We start from the raw sequence: 21,515 nt of genomic DNA on the forward strand, positions 1-21,515 counted from the left end.
GCTGAGGACCCCCCTGTCGCCCGCCTCCCCGCCCCGGCGGAGCAGCCCAGCGTCCCCGCTGCTCCCGGACTTCCCTGCCATGAAGCTGGCCCGGCTCCTGCTGCTGCTGAGCGGGTGCGCGCTGCTGCTGGCCCCGGCGGTGCGGGGGTGCGGGCCGGGCCGGGTGGTGGGCAGCCGCCGGCGGCCCCCCAGGAAGCTCATCCCGCTGGCTTACAAGCAGTTCAGCCCCAACGTGCCCGAGAAAACCCTGGGCGCCAGCGGCAGGTACGAGGGCAAGATCGCCCGGAACTCGGAGCGCTTTAAGGAGCTGACCCCCAATTACAACCCCGACATCATCTTCAAGGACGAAGAGAACACGGGAGCCGACCGCCTCATGACCCAGGTACGGGCCCAGCCCCTCCCGGGCTCCTGGGCCCTCTGCGCCCCGCAGTCCTTCCTCTCCGGGGGAGCCCTGCTCTCCCCTCCCCTGGGTCCTGCCCTGCTCCCTGCTCCAGCCATGCCGGGCTCCGGGGGACATTCCACCCCGCCCGGCGGGGCGCGGGGCTGTCAGGGGCCCGGGCTCAGGTGCTGGGAGGGAGGGAGGGAGGCCGGGAAGTGCCCCGCGGTGCGAGGTAGAGCAATGGCCCGAGCAGATGCTTCCTCCCCGGAGAGCTGCCCTTCCGCGGGGCCCCTCTCCAGCCGGGTCCCCGGTGCGCGGCAGGGGGTCTCCTCTGTTCTCCCGGGCCCGGCTGCCCTCCTTCCACCGAACCCGGGGACCTTCCCGTGCAGTGACCGGCGGCGCGGGGCAGCAGCGCTGCGGGGGGCCCCAGGCTCTGGACGCGGAGAGGAGCTGCGGGGATCAGGGCGCGCGGCGCGGCGCGGCTCTCCCATTCACCTGCCGGGCAGCGTGCGCTCCGGGTCTCCGGCTGCGGGCCCCGCGCCCGTCAGCACCAGTCCGAGGCGCAGGAGGTGGCGAGTTCACAGCCGCCCCCAGCAGCCACAAGATGCTCTGAGTCACAGGGGCTTCCTGGGCGCAAGCTGCTGCCCCAGCCCGCTAGGAGGGAGTCAGGGGCGGATGCTGTGGAGGACCAGAGCGCTGGAGGGAGCGGGAGGGGGTGGGCAGTGGACCCCCGCCTGCCCGGGGAGGCCCCCAGCTGGCCAGTCCCTTGGCACTGGCTAGGGGTAGGGTTCCGTGTCTGAAATCTCCAGAGTCCCGGGGGCCCAGTGCGGGGGGGGGGGGGCAGCAGAGGGTGCCTGGGACCCAGTGCTGGGGGGGCAGAGCTGCTGGGGGGTTGTGGTGCTGTCCCAAAGCAGCTTAGATCCGAGCTGTAGAGGGACCGGGAAAGGGGGGCGGCTGGCGTGACCCTTGTCAGTGACCCCAGCACAGACTGACCCTTGATTGCTCAATGGCCGGGTCCTCTGTGCCCTCGGCGGGGCTCTGAGACCACAGCCAGGCCCCTGCTGGTGCTGCCCGCTGGGGACCGGGTGGAGGAGGTGCCTGCATGGTCTCTGCAGGGCTGCAGGAGCCCTTGTTGGCGTGAGTGACTTGGGCCCACGGGGAGCAGAGCAGGAGCAGGTCGCTGGCAGCTTCCCACGAAGGCTCCGGGCACATCTGGGTGCTTGGCTCGGCCGGGCAGGCCCCTTCGCTCGGGGCCTGAGAATGGGGTGAGGAGGGAGGGCTCAAGTGTGACTGCCGTGGGCATGACACTGAGCACCGCACCCCCCACTCGGCCTCTGTCCATGGGCTGAGCGCCTGGGATGGCAGCAGAGGTGGGGGCAGTGGCCTTGCAGGGCTCCGTCGGCGTAACAGAGGGGCATTGCCCAGGGTGGCAAAGCAGAACTCAGCCCTCTCCGTTGGGGAGGGGATTAATGTACCCAGCGCCCTGGGCAGAGCGGCCTAGCAGGCACTGCCTTCACTCAGAGCAGGCAGCTCGCTGCGCAGCATTGTCCAAGCCCCTTCACCCTCTCCGTGCCTCAGTTTCCCCTGCCTCTGGGAGCTGGGGGGGCGGTTGGTTGCTGTCTGGGGTGGAGTGTTTGGAAGTTACTGACCCTAGCTGGGCGAGGCCGTGTCTAATGTAGGGGACAATGGCCTGTCGTAAATTCCACCTGGAAGCCAGCAGAGGCGGCCTGGGACGGGGAGGGTGGCTCCGGGACGAAGGTTACCCTGCGTTTCAGTGTGGGCAAGGAGAATGCCTGCGGCTTTCAGGAATGCAGATAAGGAGCCTGGTCCCAGCACGCTGCGCTGATTTACAGCCCAGGTGAATTTCCCAGCAGAGCCTCTGGGTCCCAGGGCTGGAGGCAGGCGCTGGCCGGCTGGGCCCGTGGGTTCCTGGCTGGCGGGGGGATGACTAGCGTGCCCTAGTGGACTCTGGCCTTGGTGTGTGTGAGGACACGAGATCTCCAGGAAGTGAATGTAGGGCAGTCTGACATCACTGGAGACTGGATCCCTGGATAGGTGCCGCCCGGGACAGCCCCCTGCACGCCATGCTGCTCCTGCCTGACCTGCTTGGACCTCTCTGCTGAGTGCCAGCTGGGGTGTGGGCGGGGAGCCCAAAGCACTTCACAGCTAGTAATGACTGTCACATGGGACTAATGCCAGCTGCTGGATCAGAGCCGGCACCCCCTGGAGGGGAAAGGCCCCGTGCCCCATTTCCCACCCCCCTGAGCCAGCCAGTCCCCAGCCTGGGGCCAGATCAGAGTCTGGGGCCCCTGGAGGGGAAAAGCCTCGTGTCCTATTCCCTGCCTTCCTGAGCAAGCCAGTCCCCTGCCCTGGGGCCGGATCAGAGCTGGCGCCCCCTAGAGGGGACAGGCCCCGGGGAAAGGCCCAGTGCTCCATTCCCCCCCTTTCCCCCTCCTCTCAAGCCAGCCAGTCCTCTGCCCTGGGGCCAGATCAGAGCCGGCACCCCCTAGAGGGGAAAGGCCCAGTCCCCATTCCCTGTCCCCCTGAGCATGCCAGTCCTCTGCCCTGGGGCCAGATCAGAGCCGGCACCCCCTAGAGGGGAAAGGCCCCATGTCCCAACTGTGAGCCCTATTTCTGTGTCTCGCTGCATCAGGCAGTACAGCACCAGTCCCAGGTAATCCCAGTGTCACACTCTCTTCTCGCCGTGTGCGCGCAGTGCCCAGCCCAATGGGGCCCCGACCGGAGCCTCTCAGCACCCCACAGCCCAGACGTTACATCCAAAAGTGCCCTGCTGCCCCGGGGGCTGGGCCCTCGCTGGCCTGGCCCTGCTGGGAGCCCAGTGGCCAAGATATAGGGACACCTGGCTGGGGGAGCAGGGGGCTGCCAGCCAATGGCACCAGGACTCCCAGCACCCTCAAGGCAGCCTTCCCCAGCCTTCCCAGTGCCCCCCGGGGGGGGAGGGCGAAGGGAGAGATGCCCCCAGGGCCCCAGGCGGCTTGAGGTGCAGGCTTCACGCTGCCAGGACGGCTGGGGGAGGGGACAGGAGGGGACCCACTCCCTTGCAACCCCTCTCCCTTGCCTCACTGGCTTTTACTGCTGTTGACTCACCTCAGAACCTGTTTTCCCCAAGTCCAAGGGTCTGGGCGTCCGGGTGGTGCTGGGAGATGCTGGCCGGGGGGGCCAGGGCTGCTCCCCGCCTCCCCTTATCGGTTCATCTGCCTCAAGAATCTGCGTCTGTTTGCTCTGCTCTGGGCCCGCTGGCAGGCACTGAGAGAAGGCCCCACCTTTCCCCTCCCACGGAGCCGGCCCCTTTCCACCCTTGCTGGGCAGAGGAATGTCTCAGGTGCCCCCCCAGGGTGCCCAGCCCCACCGGCCTGCAGACCCAGCGTGCTGCCCCCTCCCAGGTGGCTCCTCACCCCCCCTGCACTGTGGGGCTGTCAGTGCCTGGGCAGGCTGCCCTGCTGAGGAAACGCACTGACACCCCCACCCCAACACGGGCACGCCAGGGCCTTGGTCCCCATCCAGGGTGGGGCTGCTGGCTGCTCTCCCTGTGTGTGTGTGGGGGGGGGCTCAGCCTGGCCCTGCCATCTCGGGGCTCCCCCTGGGAGTGGGTCCCACCTGGGCTTGCTTGTGAGTGACTCCGTTGGGAGCTGAAGGTGCCAGGCAGGCACAGCATATGCGCCCGGTGCCAAGCGCCCTACCAGCAGGAGCACCCTAGGGGAGGGGCGCTCCCTCTCCAAGGCCCCGTTCAGCCCTCGGCCTCTGCTGGGGCTGCCAAGACTGGCACAGGCGCCCTGCCCACTCAGAACTCAGCTGGGAGCCCCGAGCGTCAGTGCTGGCTCCTCGCCCTGGGGGAGCTGGTCCTTCATAGTGAGTGAGCCTGCTTCCCTGTCATGTGGGCTGGGGTCTCTCCAGGCATCTCCGAGCCGGGCTCTCCCTCTGGCTCCCCCCTCCGGCTCTCCGAGGTCCGGAACCCGAGACAGGGCGTTGGCTGCCACTCCGGCCTGAGACCAGCTGCTGTGTGAAGGGCATCAGCCCCTCTGAGAGCCCTGCTTAGGCCAGCAGCCTGTCTCCAGCAGTTGCCCACAGCCGATGGGTCAGGGCACAGCATTACCCTCCCCCCCACCCGTAATGTCCCCGGCTGGCTGTGCAGAATGTCCTGCAGCGTGAGACTGGATCCATCCTGTCGCTCGTGTCCTTAGCTTGCAGAGTTACTCGTGCGCTGCACAGCCATGATGTTGCCCACGCCGGCTCCCTCTTGTGGCAGAGAGTTCCACAGGCCGACTGGGCGGTGTGTAAAGCGTTTCTGACTCCCCTGCCAATGATTTCCTCGGGTGACTGAGCCCAGGATGGGTTCTTGCTGTGCCCTTCCCAGCCATCACCATCCCAGGCAGTGATGCAAGCACCTGGCAGCCCTGCTCCAGCCAGGGGCAGGGCCTGAGCCTGTCTCTGTGCCCAGCTCTGTGTGCCAGTCTCTGGGATCTCTCTCTCTCTACCCGTCGTGATCTGAGTGCGTGGCTGCCACCTGTCGCCATGGCGATGGCCTGAGCCGGGGGGGGCAGCCAACTTTGCTCCCACTGAAGACTTGGCACCGGGCCAGGGCAGATCCCACACTACATGTAGCTGTGTGGACGCTGGCCAGGCTGTGGGGTGCCCACTGGGACAGGGCATCCTGGCATGGAGGGATTTCTGTCTCCCTCGCCCCTTGGGCACCTTTGCCCCCTCCCCATGACCTATGCTGCCCTGGCCATGCCCTGCTTTCTGAGCTCGAGGCAGCAGCGTGGCCACTCCCTGGGCTGGGGCACGAGTCCCTGCCCCGTGCCCTGGGGATTGTCACCGGACCGGGGCCGGCCCCAGGTTCCTTTCACCTGCAGCAATCGTACGAGGACACTTTGTGCTCAGTGTCCCCGTGCCGGCTCCTGCAATGCAGCCCAGGCCGCCGGGGAGCATCCCGTGCCCATGGGGGGGCGCCTGGCTGCGATCCGTGCCCCGTCCCCGGGCACTCGGCTGTGCCGACTCTCTGGCACTGCAGTGACACCTGCTGGCTACAGCTGGGACTGGCAGAGCAGCACTTCGCTCCAGCCATAGGGACCTTCGCCCTCCCAGCTGCCCCCTGCACGCCCCCTCCCTGGCGTGTGCCCACGCAGCAGCCCTGGGCTGGGGTGGGACAGGTTTGCTCCCTGGCCAGCAGCCGGAGCGAAAGCAGCTGGGGTCTGAGCCCCCTTCCCCTGATGCCTGCCCTGTGCAGCCATGTCCCCTTCGCCTGGGACAGTGCGCCCCACGGATGGGGAAGTGTCATGCAGGGGGCGCGCCTGGGGCTGGGCCGGGGGGGCTGGGGGGATTCCAGGTGATGCTAAACTGTGAGGAGCTGAGAATCCCAGCGAGGACCCAGCAATCGGCAAGCGTCTTTCTGCCCATGCAGCACCTAGCACGGGGGTCGTGGCCCAGGACTCGGCTCCTCGGAGTGAGGGTCCTACGCAGTCAGGAGAGATTCAGCCAGGAGAAGCGGGAAATTACCTGATGGCCACATCTGCGCCGGGAGGAAGGGCTGGGAGCGGGCGGGGAACAGGCCAGGAGCTTGCAGGGGATCTGTAAGCACAGGGGGCGGCTTTAATCCGCTGCGGGGATCCACCCGCGTGTGCAGGCCCGGCAGGGCCATATGGGGCCCCAGTACCCCAGCTTTGCTGGGCCCCACCCACTCCCATTGCACAGACGTTTAGGGGACCCCCTCAGCTCAGGGCCCTGCTACAATTGTTCCCCGCTTTTCCTCTCGTCTATCCTGTGTCTGTGTGAGTCTGTCTGTCCATCCGAGAGGAGCCGCTCCAAGGACGGGGCGGGAGCGAGGAAAGGAACGGCTGGGCTGGGGGCCATGTGCAGACTGAGCAATGGGGCTCCATGCTGGGGGGATCGTGGGGCGTGACCGGGGTGATGGGATGAGGCTGGGGTGTGTGTGTCCTGGCCGGATGCCGTTGTCTGCCTAGGGAAGGGGTCGGGGTGAGCGCAGTTACAGCGCGTGATGCCCCTGGGAGGCAGCTCTACCTGGTACTGGGGTTTAGGGGACCCACCGCATGAGCACCCCCTGCCTGGGGGTGTCAGTGCAGTGGGGGCAGGGCGGGGAGCAGGGCTGCTGTGGGTAGAACAGCCTCCCCCTCCTGCTGGCTGCTGTGAGCTGGAGTCAAACCAGTGCCCAGGGGGCCGGCCCTGTCCCTGCCTGGCTGCAGTGCCAGCCTCCCCGCCTGGCCAGGAGCGGTGTTTCTGGGGGTGGCTGGGCTGCATGGCCAGGGGGCCAAGGGGGGCGCGGTGGCCCTGCTCCCAGGCAGGCTGGTGCCACTCACGCCTGGTGCCATGTGCCTGGGCAGCATCGGGTAAGTGGTTCATGGGGGCAAAAGCCTCCCCGCCCCATGAATTGTCTTCGTCAAATTCCTTCCCTGTCTTATCTCCGGCTGGCCCAGACACTGAGAGTGCACCGGCTTGGGGAGCCCGGGGCAGGGGGGAGGGCAGAGAGGAACCTCTCTGGGGCAAAGGCCCCCTTCCCCCGCCCCCTCCCTCTGCATCCCAGCCCCCCCCCAGGCCCGCTGCATCAGGAAGGGCTCCCCAGCACTGTGGCGCCCCCTCACATTGGAGACTTTGCCTGGTTTCAGTGTGGTCGCCGTGTTAGTCTGTATCAGCAGAAACAACAAGGAGTCCTTGTGGCACCTTAGAGACTAACACAGTTATTTCGGCATAAGCTTTCGTGGGCTAGAACCCACTTCACCAGGGGCATGGAGTGGAACATACAGTAGGGAGGTATAAATACACAGCACATGAGAAGAGGGGGTTGCCGTACCGAGTGGGGGTCAGTGCCAATGAGACAATTCAGTTCAAGTGGAAGTGAGCTGTTCTCAACAGTAGGATACCAAGGGAGGAAACGTCACTTTTGTACTGGTGATGAGGCCAATGTCATCAGGGTGGCCCATTTCAAACCGTTGACAAGAAGGGGTGAGCAACAGGAGGGGACATTAGTTTTTGTAGTGACCTGTGGCTGGGGAGCCCCCCGCCCATACCTCCCATCACTGTGCTGAGCCCGTCTGCCCCGCCAGCAAACTCCCTTCTGCCTCTGCTGGGCCCTTCCCAGCCCAAGGGAGCCGTGGGGCGGGGCCTCCTGGCTTGGGAGGGGCAGGGGGTGCCTGGGAGAGCCCCAGGGGGAGAACCGGTGCCAGGCCCTGAATGCCCAGCTTGAGGCACCAGCTGGAGCCCGGGGCGATGCCCTGTCCAACCTTTCCCTCCTGGGGACCCCTGCGCTGGGTTTGGATCTTCCCGAGCTCACAACTAACCTGAGCGTTGAAGCCTCAGCCACAGTCCTGGGGGCCAGCTTGGAACATCCCACAATTATCATCACATGGCTATTCATCACCATCCATTTTCCCGCTCCGGGGGCAGCCCAGGGCTGGGCTAGCAGGGGCTGCGGGTCGGGAGTGAGGGGCACCGGCAGAGCTGGGGGGGGGGGCAGAGCCCAGGGCCGGGCTAGCAGGGGGCTGTGGGTCGGGAGTGAGGGGCACCGGCAGAGCTGGTGGGGGGGAGCCCAGGGCTGGGCTAGCAGGGGCTGCGGGTCGGGAGTGAGGGGCACTAGCAGAGCTGGGGACAGGGGGAGCCCAGGGCTGGGCTAGCAGGGGGCTGCGGGTCGGGAGTGAGGGGCACCGGCAGAGCTGGGGGGGGAGGATGGTGGTGTGGGCCTGGTTTGGTTGCGATCACCAAGCAGAAATTTCTGGGCTGAGGGCTGCACTGTGCGGTTGTGTGTGTGAGTTTCTTTGATCTTCCTGCCCTCCCCATCCCCGTGGCCCTTGGGGGCTGCCTCAGGTCCAGCGAGTTGGGGGTTTCTCATGCAGCTGATATTGGCCCCAGCGGTTCAGGGATGTCAGACCGAGCTCCACCCCCCAGGTCACCGGGTTAGACTGAGCCCCAGCCCGGCCCCCTCCCAGTTCTCAGCCTGGGTTCTGGGGTTTGTGTCTATGTCTCCAAACGCTTCCTTGCACTGATCCCTGTTCAGGGTGGGAGCCTGGGGCTGCAGGTGCCTGGGGGAGGGGGGATACAGAGGGGTCAGACACAGGGCTATGGGCTGGCACCATAGTCACACGAAGCTGTCATCATTCCCCCCCCCCCCCGGCTGGGTTGGGGGCTGCCCTGGGGCCGCGTTTCCCTGGGGGTTGGGGGCTGAAGGAAGGGCTGTCCCGGGGCTGGGGGGGGGCTGTTCCTGGGGTCTGCGGTGCCCATGTTTGGGATGGTTTTTCGCTGAGGGCTCTGATCAGACCAGGAGACTCCCTCAGACCTTAGCCAACAGTGCAGCCCCATCACCGTCCTCCTGGGGGCGCCCTCCCCCGGCTCTGCAAGGAGGCCAGCCGGAGCCGTGCAGGGCATCCGGCCTGGGGAGGAGCGAATCCACCTGGGCTACTGAGGGAGCAGCTGGAGAGTGTCTCCGCCCCCCCCGCCCATCACTGGGGCAGTGAGAGTGAGAACCGCCCCCCATGGGGCTGGGAGGGGGCTGTGACGAAGTGGGACTGTTCTTAATGTTTCCTCAGTTTCCCCTATGCAGTTCTTAAGTATCTAGGTGGTGGGATAAGGGTGTATGGTTGCTGCAGAGCAAAGGGCCAGTGCACATAAATGCCCGACACTCTGTCTCCTGGCAACTGATGGCCTGGGCCCCTCCTCTGCAAAGGTGCCAACTGAAGGTGTTGGAGACAAAGGGATCAGGTGACCTCCTGGCCCGGGGAAGAGACAAAGCCCAGAGAAGGAGGGGCTGGACGGGGGTTGGAGTTTGGAGCTAGCTGGGGACAGGAAGGGAGGGCAGATGGGGGTCTACCTCGCTGGGCCCCAGAATGGACCCGGCGGAGGGGTCCCGTTCGCTGGACCTACAAGCTCTGTTTTAGACCATGTTCCTGTCGTCTAATAAACCTCTGTTTTACTGGCTGGCTGAGAGTCACGTCTGACTGCGAAGTGGGGGTGCAGAACCCTCTGGCTTCCCCGGACCCCGCCTGGGCGGACTCGCTGTGGGAAGCGCACGGAGGGGCATATGCTGAATGCTCCCAGGAGAGACCCAGGAGGTGAAGCCGTGTGAGCTTCTTGCCCTGAAGACAGTCTGCTCTGAGGGAGAGGAGGCTCCCCAAAGTCCTGACTGGCTTTGTGGGGAGCAGTTCCAGAGCATCGCCCGGGGACCCCATGACAGGGGCTCTGGTTCTAACCCCCCCAGGCTAGCAGTGACTGAAGAGCGCTGCCAGTTGGTAGCTGCCTGGAGGCTGCGGTGAGGGTCTGCCAGGTCTCAGCCCAGCGCCCCATGGGCCACTGCCCACCTCACCAAACCCAAGGCACCAGCCGGCCCCTCACTGCCAGGCCCAGCAGAGGGCTGGCCAGACTGCGCTGGGGCCCCCGCGGGGCGGGTGCGAGGAGGAAGTGAGTGCAGGGCTCAGCGACCAGGTCCTGCCAACTCCGTCGCTCCACGTGCGGGCGAGCTGTCGGGGCCGGACTCAGCCGCTGCTTGTGCTGCCCTGGCCCTGCCGGTCGGGGAAGGGGTCTGCCAGCCTCGCCCCTCGTGGGAGGGGAAGCGATTGTCAGGGGTGTGGTGTGAACGTGGACCCCAGGGCAGTGCAGGTCGTGCCCAGAGGCCGTGGGGCTGCTGCAGGGCACGTGGTAGCAGCTCAGGGTGGGGTGTTGGCAGCCTGGCCCATGTGTGGGGGGTGACGGGGAGGGGCGGGGAAGGCATCTCCACAGTGTTGGAGGCGACTAAAGAAGCGAAGGCGTCATGGTGTGAGGCAAAGTACCGGCATGGCTCCGAAACCGGCCAGGAGCCAGAGAGCAAAGCGGGGGATTAGAGGGTCAGTTTGTATCGGGGCCAAAGGCTCCCAGGGGCCACGGCTGGCTTGCTAGAGGCAGCAGTGATCTGGGAAGGGGGAAGGACGCGGGTGGTTACACCAGGTGATTTAGGTTAACGTGAGGCACTTCAGGGAGCCCCGAAGCAGTTGTGGGGATGGGGCAGACGGTGGCAGGTGAAACGCAGTCCCGTGTACTCTGCAGGTGGGTGTAAAGGGGTCTGGATCCACCCGGGAAAGACCCGCATCCAGTCAACGTGTGCAGCACTGCTCACCCGTCTCCCACGGGGCATCCTCCAGCTACAGGCGGGTCGGGAGGGTGACGAGAACCTCCTGTGACGAGGGATTGAAAAGACTGAGCTTGCTCCCATAGGGAGGGGCGGAGGAGAGGGGCCGTGGTAGCAGGCTGGGCGAGAGACGGGAGCTCAGCAACTCTGTTCTCCCTGTCTCATGGAACAAAAACAAGGGCACTTGGATGACACCAAAAAGTGGGGAAGGCAAAGTCAGTACACAAGGAAATCGTTTTTTCACACGTCTCATTAGCCAGTGGAACTCACTGCCACAGGAAGTCACTGAGGCCAAGAACTTAACAAGCTCCATAAAAGGGACATTTCTGCAGCTACAGGACTCCCCAGAGTCATTTCAATACATTCTGGCAGGGCTGTCCCCCTCCTGCTTCGGGGCTTGAGCCAATCTGTGCGGGGGGTGGGGGGGTCAGATTATCTCCATCTGCTCTTGCAGGGCTCCTGCACCTTCCCCTGCAGCGTCTGCACTAGGCACTGGCACAGGCAGGCGGACCCGGCTCTGATCCCATCTGGCAAGGCCTGTGTCCCTCTGCCCCAGTGGAGCGAGCAGGCAGGGGCTGCCTAGTGAGGCTGCTGGCTCTGGGGAGTGGCGTGGCTGCGTCCCATGGGAGCCCTGGCCAGTCGGGCTGGACCCAGGTGGGGTGCTAGCTTGGTGCACTCTGTGTGGGGCATGGGGGATCCCCACACACACAGCAGGGGGCAGCAGAGGCTGGCTTTGCAGTATGAGGCAGAGGGAGGGGGAACCCCCTGGCAGAGCTTTCGCAGGGGTCGGGTCCTGCCGCCCCACGTACAGCCTGTTTGGCTCCCAGCAGTGTCCTGGGGGTGCAGGGTAACAGGCTGATAACACCCCCCCGGCTCTGTCCTGCCCCTCCCCCGCTCTGTCCTGCCCCCTCCCTTCTACCTGCCCCCCCGCTCTGTCCTGCCCCCTCCATTCTGTCCTGACCCCCGCTCTGTCCTGACCCCCCGTCCTGACCCCTCCCTTCTACCTGCCCCCCCGCTCTGTCCTGACCCCTCCATTCTGTCCTGACCCCCGCTCTGTCCTGACCCCCCGTCCTGACCCCTCCATTCTACCTGCCCCCCCGCTCTGTCCTGACCCCTCCATTCTGTCCTGACCCCCGCTCTGTCCTGACCCCCCGTCCTGCCCCCTCCCTTCTACCTGCCCCCCCGCTCTGTCCTGACCCCTCCATTCTGTCCTGACCCCCGCTCTGTCCTGACCCCCCGTCCTGACCCCTCCATTCTACCTGCCCCCCCGCTCTGTCTGACTCCTCCATTCTGCCCTGACCCTCCCCCACTTTGTCTTGACCCCTCTGTGCTGCCCCCCTCCCCGGCTTTGCACTAATTCTGCCCCCTGCCCGCAGCGCTGCAAGGACCGCCTGAACTCCCTGGCCATCTCGGTGATGAACCAGTGGCCGGGGGTGAAGCTGCGGGTGACGGAGGGCTGGGACGAGGACGGGCACCACTCGGAGGAGTCGCTGCACTACGAGGGCCGAGCCGTGGACATCACCACCTCCGACCGGGACCGCAACAAGTACGGCCTGCTGGCGCGCCTGGCCGTGGAGGCCGGCTTCGACTGGGTCTACTACGAGTCCAAGGCCCACATCCACTGCTCCGTCAAGTCAGGTAGGGCCGGGGGCCGGGCCGGGCCTGCTCGTGGGCATGTGGCCGTGGTACCCCAGAGCAGGGAGCCGGGGGCACCTACTCAGCTGCCACCAGCCCTGGGGCTGGCACCACAGGCCCAACTCCCCTGAACCCCCTGGTCCCCTCCCCCGCCCACCCCCCACTCCAATGCCCCCATCACCATGGGCACCCCCCCGCACTCACCCACTCCAGCCAATAGCTTCCCAACAGCCCTGCCCCCACCAAACTCCCCCAGCTGTGCCACCCACCCTGCCTGCCCTGCATCCCGCTCCCCCTGTGCTGTCCTACCCAGCGTACCCTCGCCCTAGGCTCCATCCCCCCTTTAGTCCCCCTCGCCGCCATCCCATCCCCACCTGAACCCCCCCCCAACCCATCCAGCACCGTCTCCCCCACACACTTATTCCACCTCAGGCTCTGCTCACGCCCCTGCCCCTGCTTCCTCTGCCCAAACATCAGAGCCACACGGCACCTCCCCTGCCCCCTTTGAGTCTCCCCCATCCCATCCCTCCTGCTCCCCCGCAACCTGTGCAGGGAAGACAGCGGCTCCCTGGCCGTGGGGAGATGGGAGGCAGGGGCTGGTTGCTCTGGGGTGATAACAAACAGTTCGGGGTAGAGCTCAGACATGGCATCTGGAAACATCCCAGCTTGGCAATGTCTGCTCAGGAGGGAAACTGGGCTGGGCTAGCAGGGGCTGCAGGTCGGGAGTGAGGGGCACCGGCAGAGCTGGGGGGGGCAGGGCTGGGCTAGCAGGGGGCTGCGGGTCGGGAGTGAGGGGCACCGGCAGAGCTGGGGGGGGGCAGGGCTGGGCTAGCAGGGGGCTGCGGGGCAGGAGTGAGGGGCACCAGCAGGGCTGGGGGGAGCCCAGAGCTGGGCTAGCCGGGGGCTGCGGGTCGGGAGTGAGGGGCACCGGCAGAGCTGGGGGGGGGCAGGGCTGGGCTAGCAGGGGGCTGCGGGTCGGGAGTGAGGGGCACCGGCAGAGCTGGGGGGGGCAGGGCTGGGCTAGCAGGGGGCTGCGGGGCAGGAGTGAGGGGCACCAGCAGGGCTGGGGGGAGCCCAGAGCTGGGCTAGCCGGGGGCTGCGGGTCGGGAGTGAGGGGCACAGGTTGGGCTGTGTTTGGAATTGAGGCGTCATCACCTGCTTGCCTGTTGCTGTTGCCTTGGGGTGCGGCTGCCACCCCTGTATGGCCTGGCCACGGGACCTGCACGGGCGGCCGGGACAGGATCTGGCGCCACTCCCCAGGCCCTGCCCTCGGCGCCCAGGGAGAAGCAGGCCTGTGGGCAGTGACGGGTCTGTGGTGCACGGTGCGCAGTTCTGATTCCTCTCAGCAGAGGTCAGCGAGCCCCCCCGTAATCCCCCCGACCCCGCAGGACGTGCCCCAGAGAGGAGGCGGGTTTGGCCCCTGTGCTCTAGGCCGGGCCGAGCGAGCGGGCGTTGACCGTGGCCTCTTCTCGCTGTGCTTTGCCCAGTAGCGTGATGGCAGGCGCCCGGGCACGCCCAGCCTAGGGCTCTGGTTGCTGGGCAGGAAGCGTTTGCTAGGCCCCATCTCCCCCCGCGCTGGGCCCGTCCCGATGCCTTAGCCTGGATCCATCAGCCTCACCCGCTCGGACACGGCCTGGCCCCCGCGCTGACCGGCGGCCCAGGCAGGATGGGCGCGACCGGGACCAGGAGGAGCCGGCTGCAGAGAGGACAGAGGGGCAGGGCCCCCAGACAATGGAGGGACCTGCCACCCGGGCACCGAGTGGGGCTGGCCAGGGAGCTCCAGTGTGCGGCTGGGCTCCCCCGGGCTCCAGGCCTCCCCCCCACCCCCCGCGTGTCTGCCACGCCGCTGGGGGCAGGCAGGGCGTGGCTGGGACCGGGCGCGGGCTGCAGGGGCTGCTCCCCATCCTCAGCGCCGCACGTCGGGGGCAGCTGGACTGCCCCCAGCCGGGGAATAAACCCATTTCGGGGCCTCTTCTGTGTATCGCACCCGCCCCGAACGCTCACCCCCAACGGCCTCACACCGGATCCGTCCCCCCGCCTGCCCCGAACACCCCCATCACCTCCCCTGTGCCCCGCCCTGAACCCCCACCCCCGACGCCCTCACACCGGTTCCATCCCCCCCGCCTGCCCTGAATACCCCCATCACCTCCCCTGTGCCCCCATGAACGCCCACCCCCGATGCTCTCACACCGGTTCCATCCCCTCCGCCTGCCCCGAATACCCCCATCACCTCCCCTGTGCCCTGCCCTGAACCCCCACCCCCGATGCTCTCACACCGGTTCCATCCCCTCCGCCTGCCCCGAATACCCCCATCACCTCCCCTGTGCCCCCATGAACGCCCACCCCCGACGCCCCCACACCGGATCCTTCCCCCCTGCCTGCCCCGAATACCCCCATCACCTCCCCTGTGCCCCCATGAACGCCCACCCCCGACGCCCCCACACCGGATCCTTCCCCCCCGTCTGCCCCGAATATCCCCATCACCTCCCCTGTGCCCCCATGAACGCCCACCCCCGACGCCCCCACACCGGATCCTTCCCCCCTGCCTGCCCCGAATACCCCCATCACCTCCCCTGTGCCCCCATGAACGCCCACCCCCGACGCCCCCACACCGGATCCTTCCCCCCTGCCTGCCCCGAATACCCCCATCACCTCCCCTGTGCCCCCATGAACCCCCACCCCCGACGCCCTCACACCGGTTCCATCCCCTCCGCCTGCCCCGAATACCCCCCATCACCTCCCCTGTGCCCCCATGAACGCCCACCCCCGACGCCCCCACACCGGATCCTTCCCCCCCGTCTGCCCCGAATACCCCCATCACCTCCCCTGTGCCCCCATGAACCCCCACCCGCGACGCCCTCACACCGGTTCCATCCCCCCCGCCTGCCCCGAATACCCCCATCACCTCCCCTGTGCCCTGCCCTGAACCCCCACCCCCGATGCTCTCACACCGGTTCCATCCCCTCCGCCTGCCCTGAATACCCCCATCACCTCCCCTGTGCCCCCATGAATGCCCACCCCCGACGCCCTCACACCGGATCCTTCCCCCCCGCCTGCCCTGAATACCCCCATCACCTCCCCTGTGCCCCCATGAATGCCCACCCCCGACGCCCCCACACCGGATCCGTCCCCCCGCCTGCCCCGAACACCCCCATCACCTCCCCTGTGCCCCGCCCTGAACCCCCACCCCCGATGCCCTCACACCGGTTCCATCCCCTCCGCCTGCCCTGAATACCCCCATCATCTCCCCTGTGCCCCCATGAACGCCCACCCCCGACGCCCCCACACCGGATCCTTCCCCCCCGCCTGCCCCGAATACCCCCATCACCTCCCCTGTGCCCCCATGAACCCCCACCCCCGACGCCCCCACACCGGATCCTTCCCTCCCGCCTGCCCCGAATACCCCCATCACCTCCCCTGTGCCCCCATGAACCCCCACCCGCGACGCCCTCACACCGGTTCCATCCCCTCCGCCTGCCCTGAATACCCCCATCACCTCCCCTGTGCCCCCATGAATGCCCACCCCCGACGCCCTCACACCGGATCCTTCCCCCCCGCCTGCCCTGAATACCCCCATCACCTCCCCTGCGCCCCCATGAACGCCCACCCCCGACGCCCTCACACCGGATCCTTCCCCCCCGCCTGCCCTGAATACCCCCATCACCTCCCCTGTGCCCCCATGAACGCCCACCCCCGATGCCCCCACACCGGATCCTTCCCCCCCGCCTGCCCCGAATACCCCCATCACCTCCCCTGTGCCCCGCCCTGAACACCCACCCCCGACGCCCTCACACCGGTTCCATCCCCTCCGCCTGCCCCGAATACCCCCATCACCTCCCCTGTGCCCCCATGAATGCCCACCGCCGACGCCCTCACACCGGTTCCATCCCCTCCGCCTGCCCCGAATACCCCCATCACCTCCCCTGTGCCCCATGAACGCCCACCCCCGACGCCCCCACACCGGATCCTTCCCCCCTGCTTGCCCCGAATACCCCCATCCCCTCCCCTGTGCCCCCATGAACCCCCACCCCCGACGCCCTCACACCGGTTCCATCCCCTCCGCCTGCCCTGAATACCCCCATCACCTCCCCTGTGCCCCCATGAACGCCCACCCCCGACGCCCTCACACCGGATCCTTCCCCCCCGCCTGCCCTGAATACCCCCATCACCTCCCCTGTGCCCCCATGAACGCCCACCCCCGACGCCCTCACACCGGATCCTTCCCCCCCGCCTGCCCTGAATACCCCCTTCACCTCCCCTGCGCCCCCATGAACGCCCACCCCCGACGCCCTCACACCGGTTCCATCCCCTCCGCCTGCCCCGAATACCCCCATCACCTCCCCTGTGCCCCGCCCTGAACACCCACCCCCAACGCCCTCACACCGGTTCCATCCCCTCCGCCTGCCCCGAATACCCCCATCACCTCCCCTGTGCCCCGCCCTGAACACCCACCCCCAACGCCCTCACACCGGTTCCATCCCCTCCGCCTGCCCCGAATACCCCCATCACCTCCCCTGTGCCCCGCCCTGAACACCCACCCCCAACGCCCTCACACCGGTTCCATCCCCTCCGCCTGCCCTGAATACCCCCATCACCTCCCCTGTGCCCCCATGAACGCCCACCCCCGATGCCCCCACACCGGATCCTTCCCCCCCGCCTGCCCCGAATACCCCCATCACCTCCCCTGTACCCCGCCCTGAACACCCACCCCCAACGCCCTCACACCGGTTCCATCCCCTCCGCCTGCCCCGAATACCCCCATCACCTCCCCTGTGCCCCGCCCTGAACACCCACCCCCAACGCCCTCACAGCGGTTCCATCCCCTCCGCCTGCCCCGAATACCCCCATCACCTCCCCTGTGCCCCGCCCTGAACACCCACCCCCAACGCCCTCACACCGGTTCCATCCCCTCCGCCTGCCCTGAATACCCCCATCACCTCCCCTGTGCCCCCATGAACGCCCACCCCCGATGACCCCACACCGGATCCTTCCCCCCCGCCTGCCCCGAATACCCCCATCACCTCCCCTGTGCCCCGCCCTGAACCTCACCCCCGACGCCCCCACACCGGTTCCATCCCCTCCGCCTGCCCTGAATACCCGCATCACCTCCCCTGTGCCCCCATGAACGCCCACCCCCGATGCCCCCACACCTGTTCTGTCCCTCCCACCTGCCTTAACACCACCATCACCTCCCCTCTGCCCCGCCCTGAACACCCACCCCCAACGCCCCCATACCTGTTCTGTCCCCCCCACCTGCCTTAACACCCCCATCCCCTCCCTTGTGCCCCGCCCTGAACGCCCACCCCCGACGCCCCCACACCGGGTCCGTCCCCACTCCTGCCTTAACACCCCCATCACCTCCCCTCTGCCCCGCCCTGAACGCCCACCCCCGACGCCACCACACCAGTTCTGTCCCCCCTGCCTGCCCGAACACCCCCCATCACCTCCCCTCTGCCCCGCCCCGAACACCTGCCCTCCATGTCCGCCCCAGTGACCCCAGCTCCACTGTGCCCCCCCTCCCCCTATGGCTCCTTTGTGCCCCTCCCGATGGGCTGGGGAGTCTCTGTCAGGCAGGATCAGGGCTGCTCCCCTGGGCCCAGCCGGCAGGTGGTGCCAGGGCTTGGCCTGGGCCAGTGTTAATGTGCCCAGGTTTGGGGCTCTGCCCCCAGGGACGGTCCCTGGCCGGATCCATCCCCCTGCCGGGGCGTTCTCCCCCCATTTGATTTAAATTCTCCCCATTGGTCCCCCACCCCCCGCCCGGCACTGAGCCAGGCCAGGCCGCGTCGCTCTCTGCCTGTGGCCGGGCTCTGAGCCCCCCGTGGGGCTGGTGCTGGTGCCGAGGGGCCGGCAGGCAGGATTGGGGGGGGGTTCCTGGGGGGAGCCCTCGGGGGCTGAATCTGCAACTGTGGGAAATAAAAGGCTTTGCTCTGGAGTTTGATGCTTTTCTTAACCAGCCTCCAGCCCAGGGTTGGGGCCCCGGCGACCAGGGTCAGCCCCCCCCCGGCTCCCAATCTCTCTCTGCTGGCCTGGGGGGGGGGGGAGTGCCAGGGGGAGCCTGCCCAGGAAGGGAGCCCTGGGGGGGGCTGCAGGTGGCAGGAGAGTGGGGGGCAGGAGGCTATAGCTGGATGAGGGTCACATGGGGGCAGGAGTTTGAGTGGAGCTGTGCAGGGTGGGGGCAGGAGGAACTGGGGGGGGCTCTGTGGGGGGCACAGGAGGAGCGGGGGAGGTGTGCAGGGCGGTGGGGGCAGGAGGAGCTGGGAGAGGGGTTGCAGGGGCAAGGAGGTGCCGGGGAGGTGGGCAGGGGGACAGGAGGAGCGGGGGAGGTGTGGGTGAAAGGGAAGAGAGAAGCAGATTAGGGGGGCGGTGAGGGGTGGGAGCAGGTGGGGGGGCGGTGGGAAGGGAGCAGGGGTGAGGGGAAGCCCAGGACGGCCGGACAGTAGGGGCTGGAGGTGGAGGGGGGGGCTGGGCAGGGGGCTGTGTGTTGCATGGGGGGAGGGGGGGATGTCTTTTTTTAAAGGAGCCAAAGCCCATGTCTGCTGAGAGGCAAAGCTCCTGGATGAGTGTGCCTGAGCGATCCCCCTCACCCCGCCACCCCGGGCACCCAGCCCTTGAACCCCCCCCCAGTGCCCATCCCCCATCCGGGCACCCAGCTCTGGGACCTCCCCGCCCAGTGCCCATCCCCCGCCCTCCGCCCTGGGCACCCAGCCCTTGAACCCCCCCCCAGTGCCCATCCCCCATCCGGGCACCCAGCTCTGGGACCTCCCCGCCCAGTGCCCATCCCCCGCCCTCCGCCCTGGGCACCCAGCCCTTGAACCCCCCCCCCAGTGCCCATCCCCCATCCGGGCACCCAGCTCTGGGACCTCCCCGCCCAGTGCCCATCCCCCGCCCTCCGCCCCGGGCACCCAGCCCTTGAACCCCCCCCCCCCAGTGCCCATCCCCCATCCGGGCACCCAGCTCTGGGACCTCCCCGCCCAGTGCCCATCCCCCGCCCTCCGCCCTGGGCACCCAGCCCTTGAACCCCCCCCCAGTGCCCATCCCCCGCCCTCCGCCCCGGGCACCCAGCTCTGGCCCAGCTGCTGCGGTCAGAGCTCCACGTGGGCCACGGGCCCCATCAGTGGGCCAGGGAGCGCCTGAGCCCCAGGCCGCAGACCCAGTCCGTCCCCCCCCAAGACACCCGGGCTGGGCCCTCCGGCCTGTTCTCCAGGGCTCGGCTGTGCCACCCGCCCCAGCCCCCTGGGGGGTCCCCAGCTTGTCACTGCTCCAGCCCCCCACTTTGGCAGGTGCGGCGCAGGGGCTAGGCCAGCCCCCGGGGATGTTCCCCCCCCCCCGCTCCAGGCTCCCTTCCCCCCCGGGGTTTGGTGACCGTGGGCCGGCCAGGCTTGTGGGCAGAGGCTGGGGTGAACTCACCTGGGGACTGGCATTGGGGACGCCAGCCCGGCCCGGCCCGGTAACACCACCCTCGCCGGCCCGGGATCCAGCCGGCAGGAGCTGCAAACGCTCCCACCCCCCAGGTCTGGCTCCGACCCCAAGCCAGGCTGACGGGGCCGGGAGCAGCTTTCCGGCTGTGAGGGCAGATGGGCGACAGGCCCCGCAGGGACCCCCCACCCGCCCGCATCCGCCAGCAAGGGAGCACTACAGCCCCACCCCCACCCCACGCTCAGTGCTCCTCGGGGTGCCACAGCTGGGGGGGATGGGGCTGCAGGTGGGGGCCCAGTTGGGGGGGGGCTTCGTGGGGTGGGAATGGGGTACAAATGGAGGGTTGTGGGGGTGGGTAGGTTATTGGGTGTTATAGTGGGGTGTGGAGGGGTGAAGGGTGTTGAGGTGCGTGGGGGTGGTGCAGGGTATTGGCGTTACAGGGAGTGTGGGGGTAAATGGGGGTGGAGGGGTTGCACTTTTGCTCTGGCTGTTGGGTTGAGGCAGGTCCCACCCCAGAGGCAGCCACATCTCGGCAACGGTGGGGGGGGGTGGTCCCTGTATAAACAGCCCTTATGCCCCACCCCAGAGGTGGCTGCATTGCCCGCCAGGTGAAGGATCCCAGGGATCTGCAGGGTAACCGCCCTGTCCTCTCTCGTTCCCTCTAGAGCATTCGGCGGCAGCGAAGACGGGCGGCTGCTTCCCTGCCCGGGCCCTGGCGACGCTGGAGGGTGGGGCCAGGACCCCGCTGTGGGCACTGCGCCCGGGGCAGCGGGTGCTGGCTATGGACGAGCAGGGCCGGGCCACCTACAGCGACTTCCTGGCCTTCCTGGACAAGCAGGCGTCAGCGCCCACCACTTTCCACGTCATCGAGACCCGGGAGCCAGCGCGTCGACTGGCGCTGACCCCTGCCCACCTGCTCTTCGTGGCCGAGAACTCCACGGCGCCTGCTGCCCGCTTCCAGGCCACCTTCGCCAGCCACGTGCGGCCTGGCCACTACGTGCTGGTGGCAGCGGTGGGGACGAGCCTGCGGCCGGCCAGGGTGGTGGATGTCTCCACCCAGACAGACTTCGGGGCCTATGCCCCCCTCACCCGCCACGGGACCCTGGTGGTGGACGACGTGGTGGCCTCCTGCTTTGCCCTGGTGCAGGAGCAGTGGCTGGCGCAGCTGGCGTTCTGGCCGCTCCGGCTCTACCACAGCCTGGCGGGCGGGCACAGGACCCAGCTGGAGGGCGTGCACTGGTACTCGGGGCTGCTGTACCGCCTGGGCCGGCTGCTGCTGGCCCCGGAGAGCTTCCACCCGCTGGGGACCGCCCAGTTCGAGAGCTGAGGGCTGCCGGGGAGAGGAGGGGTGGCCGTTGGGCCGCTCTGTAGGGAAGAGGAGCCATCCACGCTCTGAATGCCGCCTGCCCTAGGAAGTGTGGCCGGCTGGGCCTGTGCAGGGCCCGGCCAGACTGGGCAGGGAGCCTGGGGCACGTCCTCCCCTGGGCCCGGATCCCATGTGCCAGCGTGGCTGGGCGGCACCACACGGACCCCGGCGGAGCCACCGGCCTGGGCCTGGGGGACCCGTCTCACGTCCCCAGCTACCCCAGCTGCTCCGGGAGGCCTGGACCTGTGCAGCCCGGATGCCAGTCTCCCCCCTCTGCTGCTGGCACCAGGGCTGCCCCGGCTCCCTGCCAGCCTGGGCTCTGCCAACCGGCCCAGGGCCCCGGGGCAGGGGTGCTGCAGGAGGGGGCGCCCCAGCCGGATCTACATGCTGCTATTTCTGTGCGTGATTCGCTAATGACCAAGTTCCAAGGAAGGAGGGGCCAGGCGGGAGCCCCCCCATGCTGGGGGCGATGGCGGGGTGGGGGGTGGGGACTGCTGCAGTTGGGGCAGGGCACGGCATTTCGGGGCGCCCATCCCTCCCCCGACGCCGCCATCGCTGGCCTCAGCCTGCAGCGGGGCGGGAGGGTGGCAGAG

The 21,515-nt window shown here is 68.0% G+C and overlaps 1 protein-coding gene across 1 annotated transcript; it reads left to right on the forward strand.

Moving 5' to 3' along the window:
• Positions 1 to 79: 79 nt before the first annotated feature.
• IHH (Indian hedgehog signaling molecule) lies at positions 80 to 20,883 on the forward strand. Its single transcript, XM_065413635.1, has 3 exons — positions 80 to 382; positions 11,882 to 12,143; positions 20,222 to 20,883. The coding sequence occupies exons 1-3, from the start codon at positions 80 to 82 to the stop codon at positions 20,881 to 20,883; spliced, it is 1,227 nt and encodes a 408-aa protein (XP_065269707.1).
• Positions 20,884 to 21,515: the final 632 nt, after the last annotated feature.

The sequence above is a fragment of the Emys orbicularis genome, chromosome 11 (assembly GCF_028017835.1).
Source record: "Emys orbicularis isolate rEmyOrb1 chromosome 11, rEmyOrb1.hap1, whole genome shotgun sequence".
In the NCBI taxonomy this organism is placed as follows: domain Eukaryota; kingdom Metazoa; phylum Chordata; order Testudines; family Emydidae; genus Emys; species Emys orbicularis.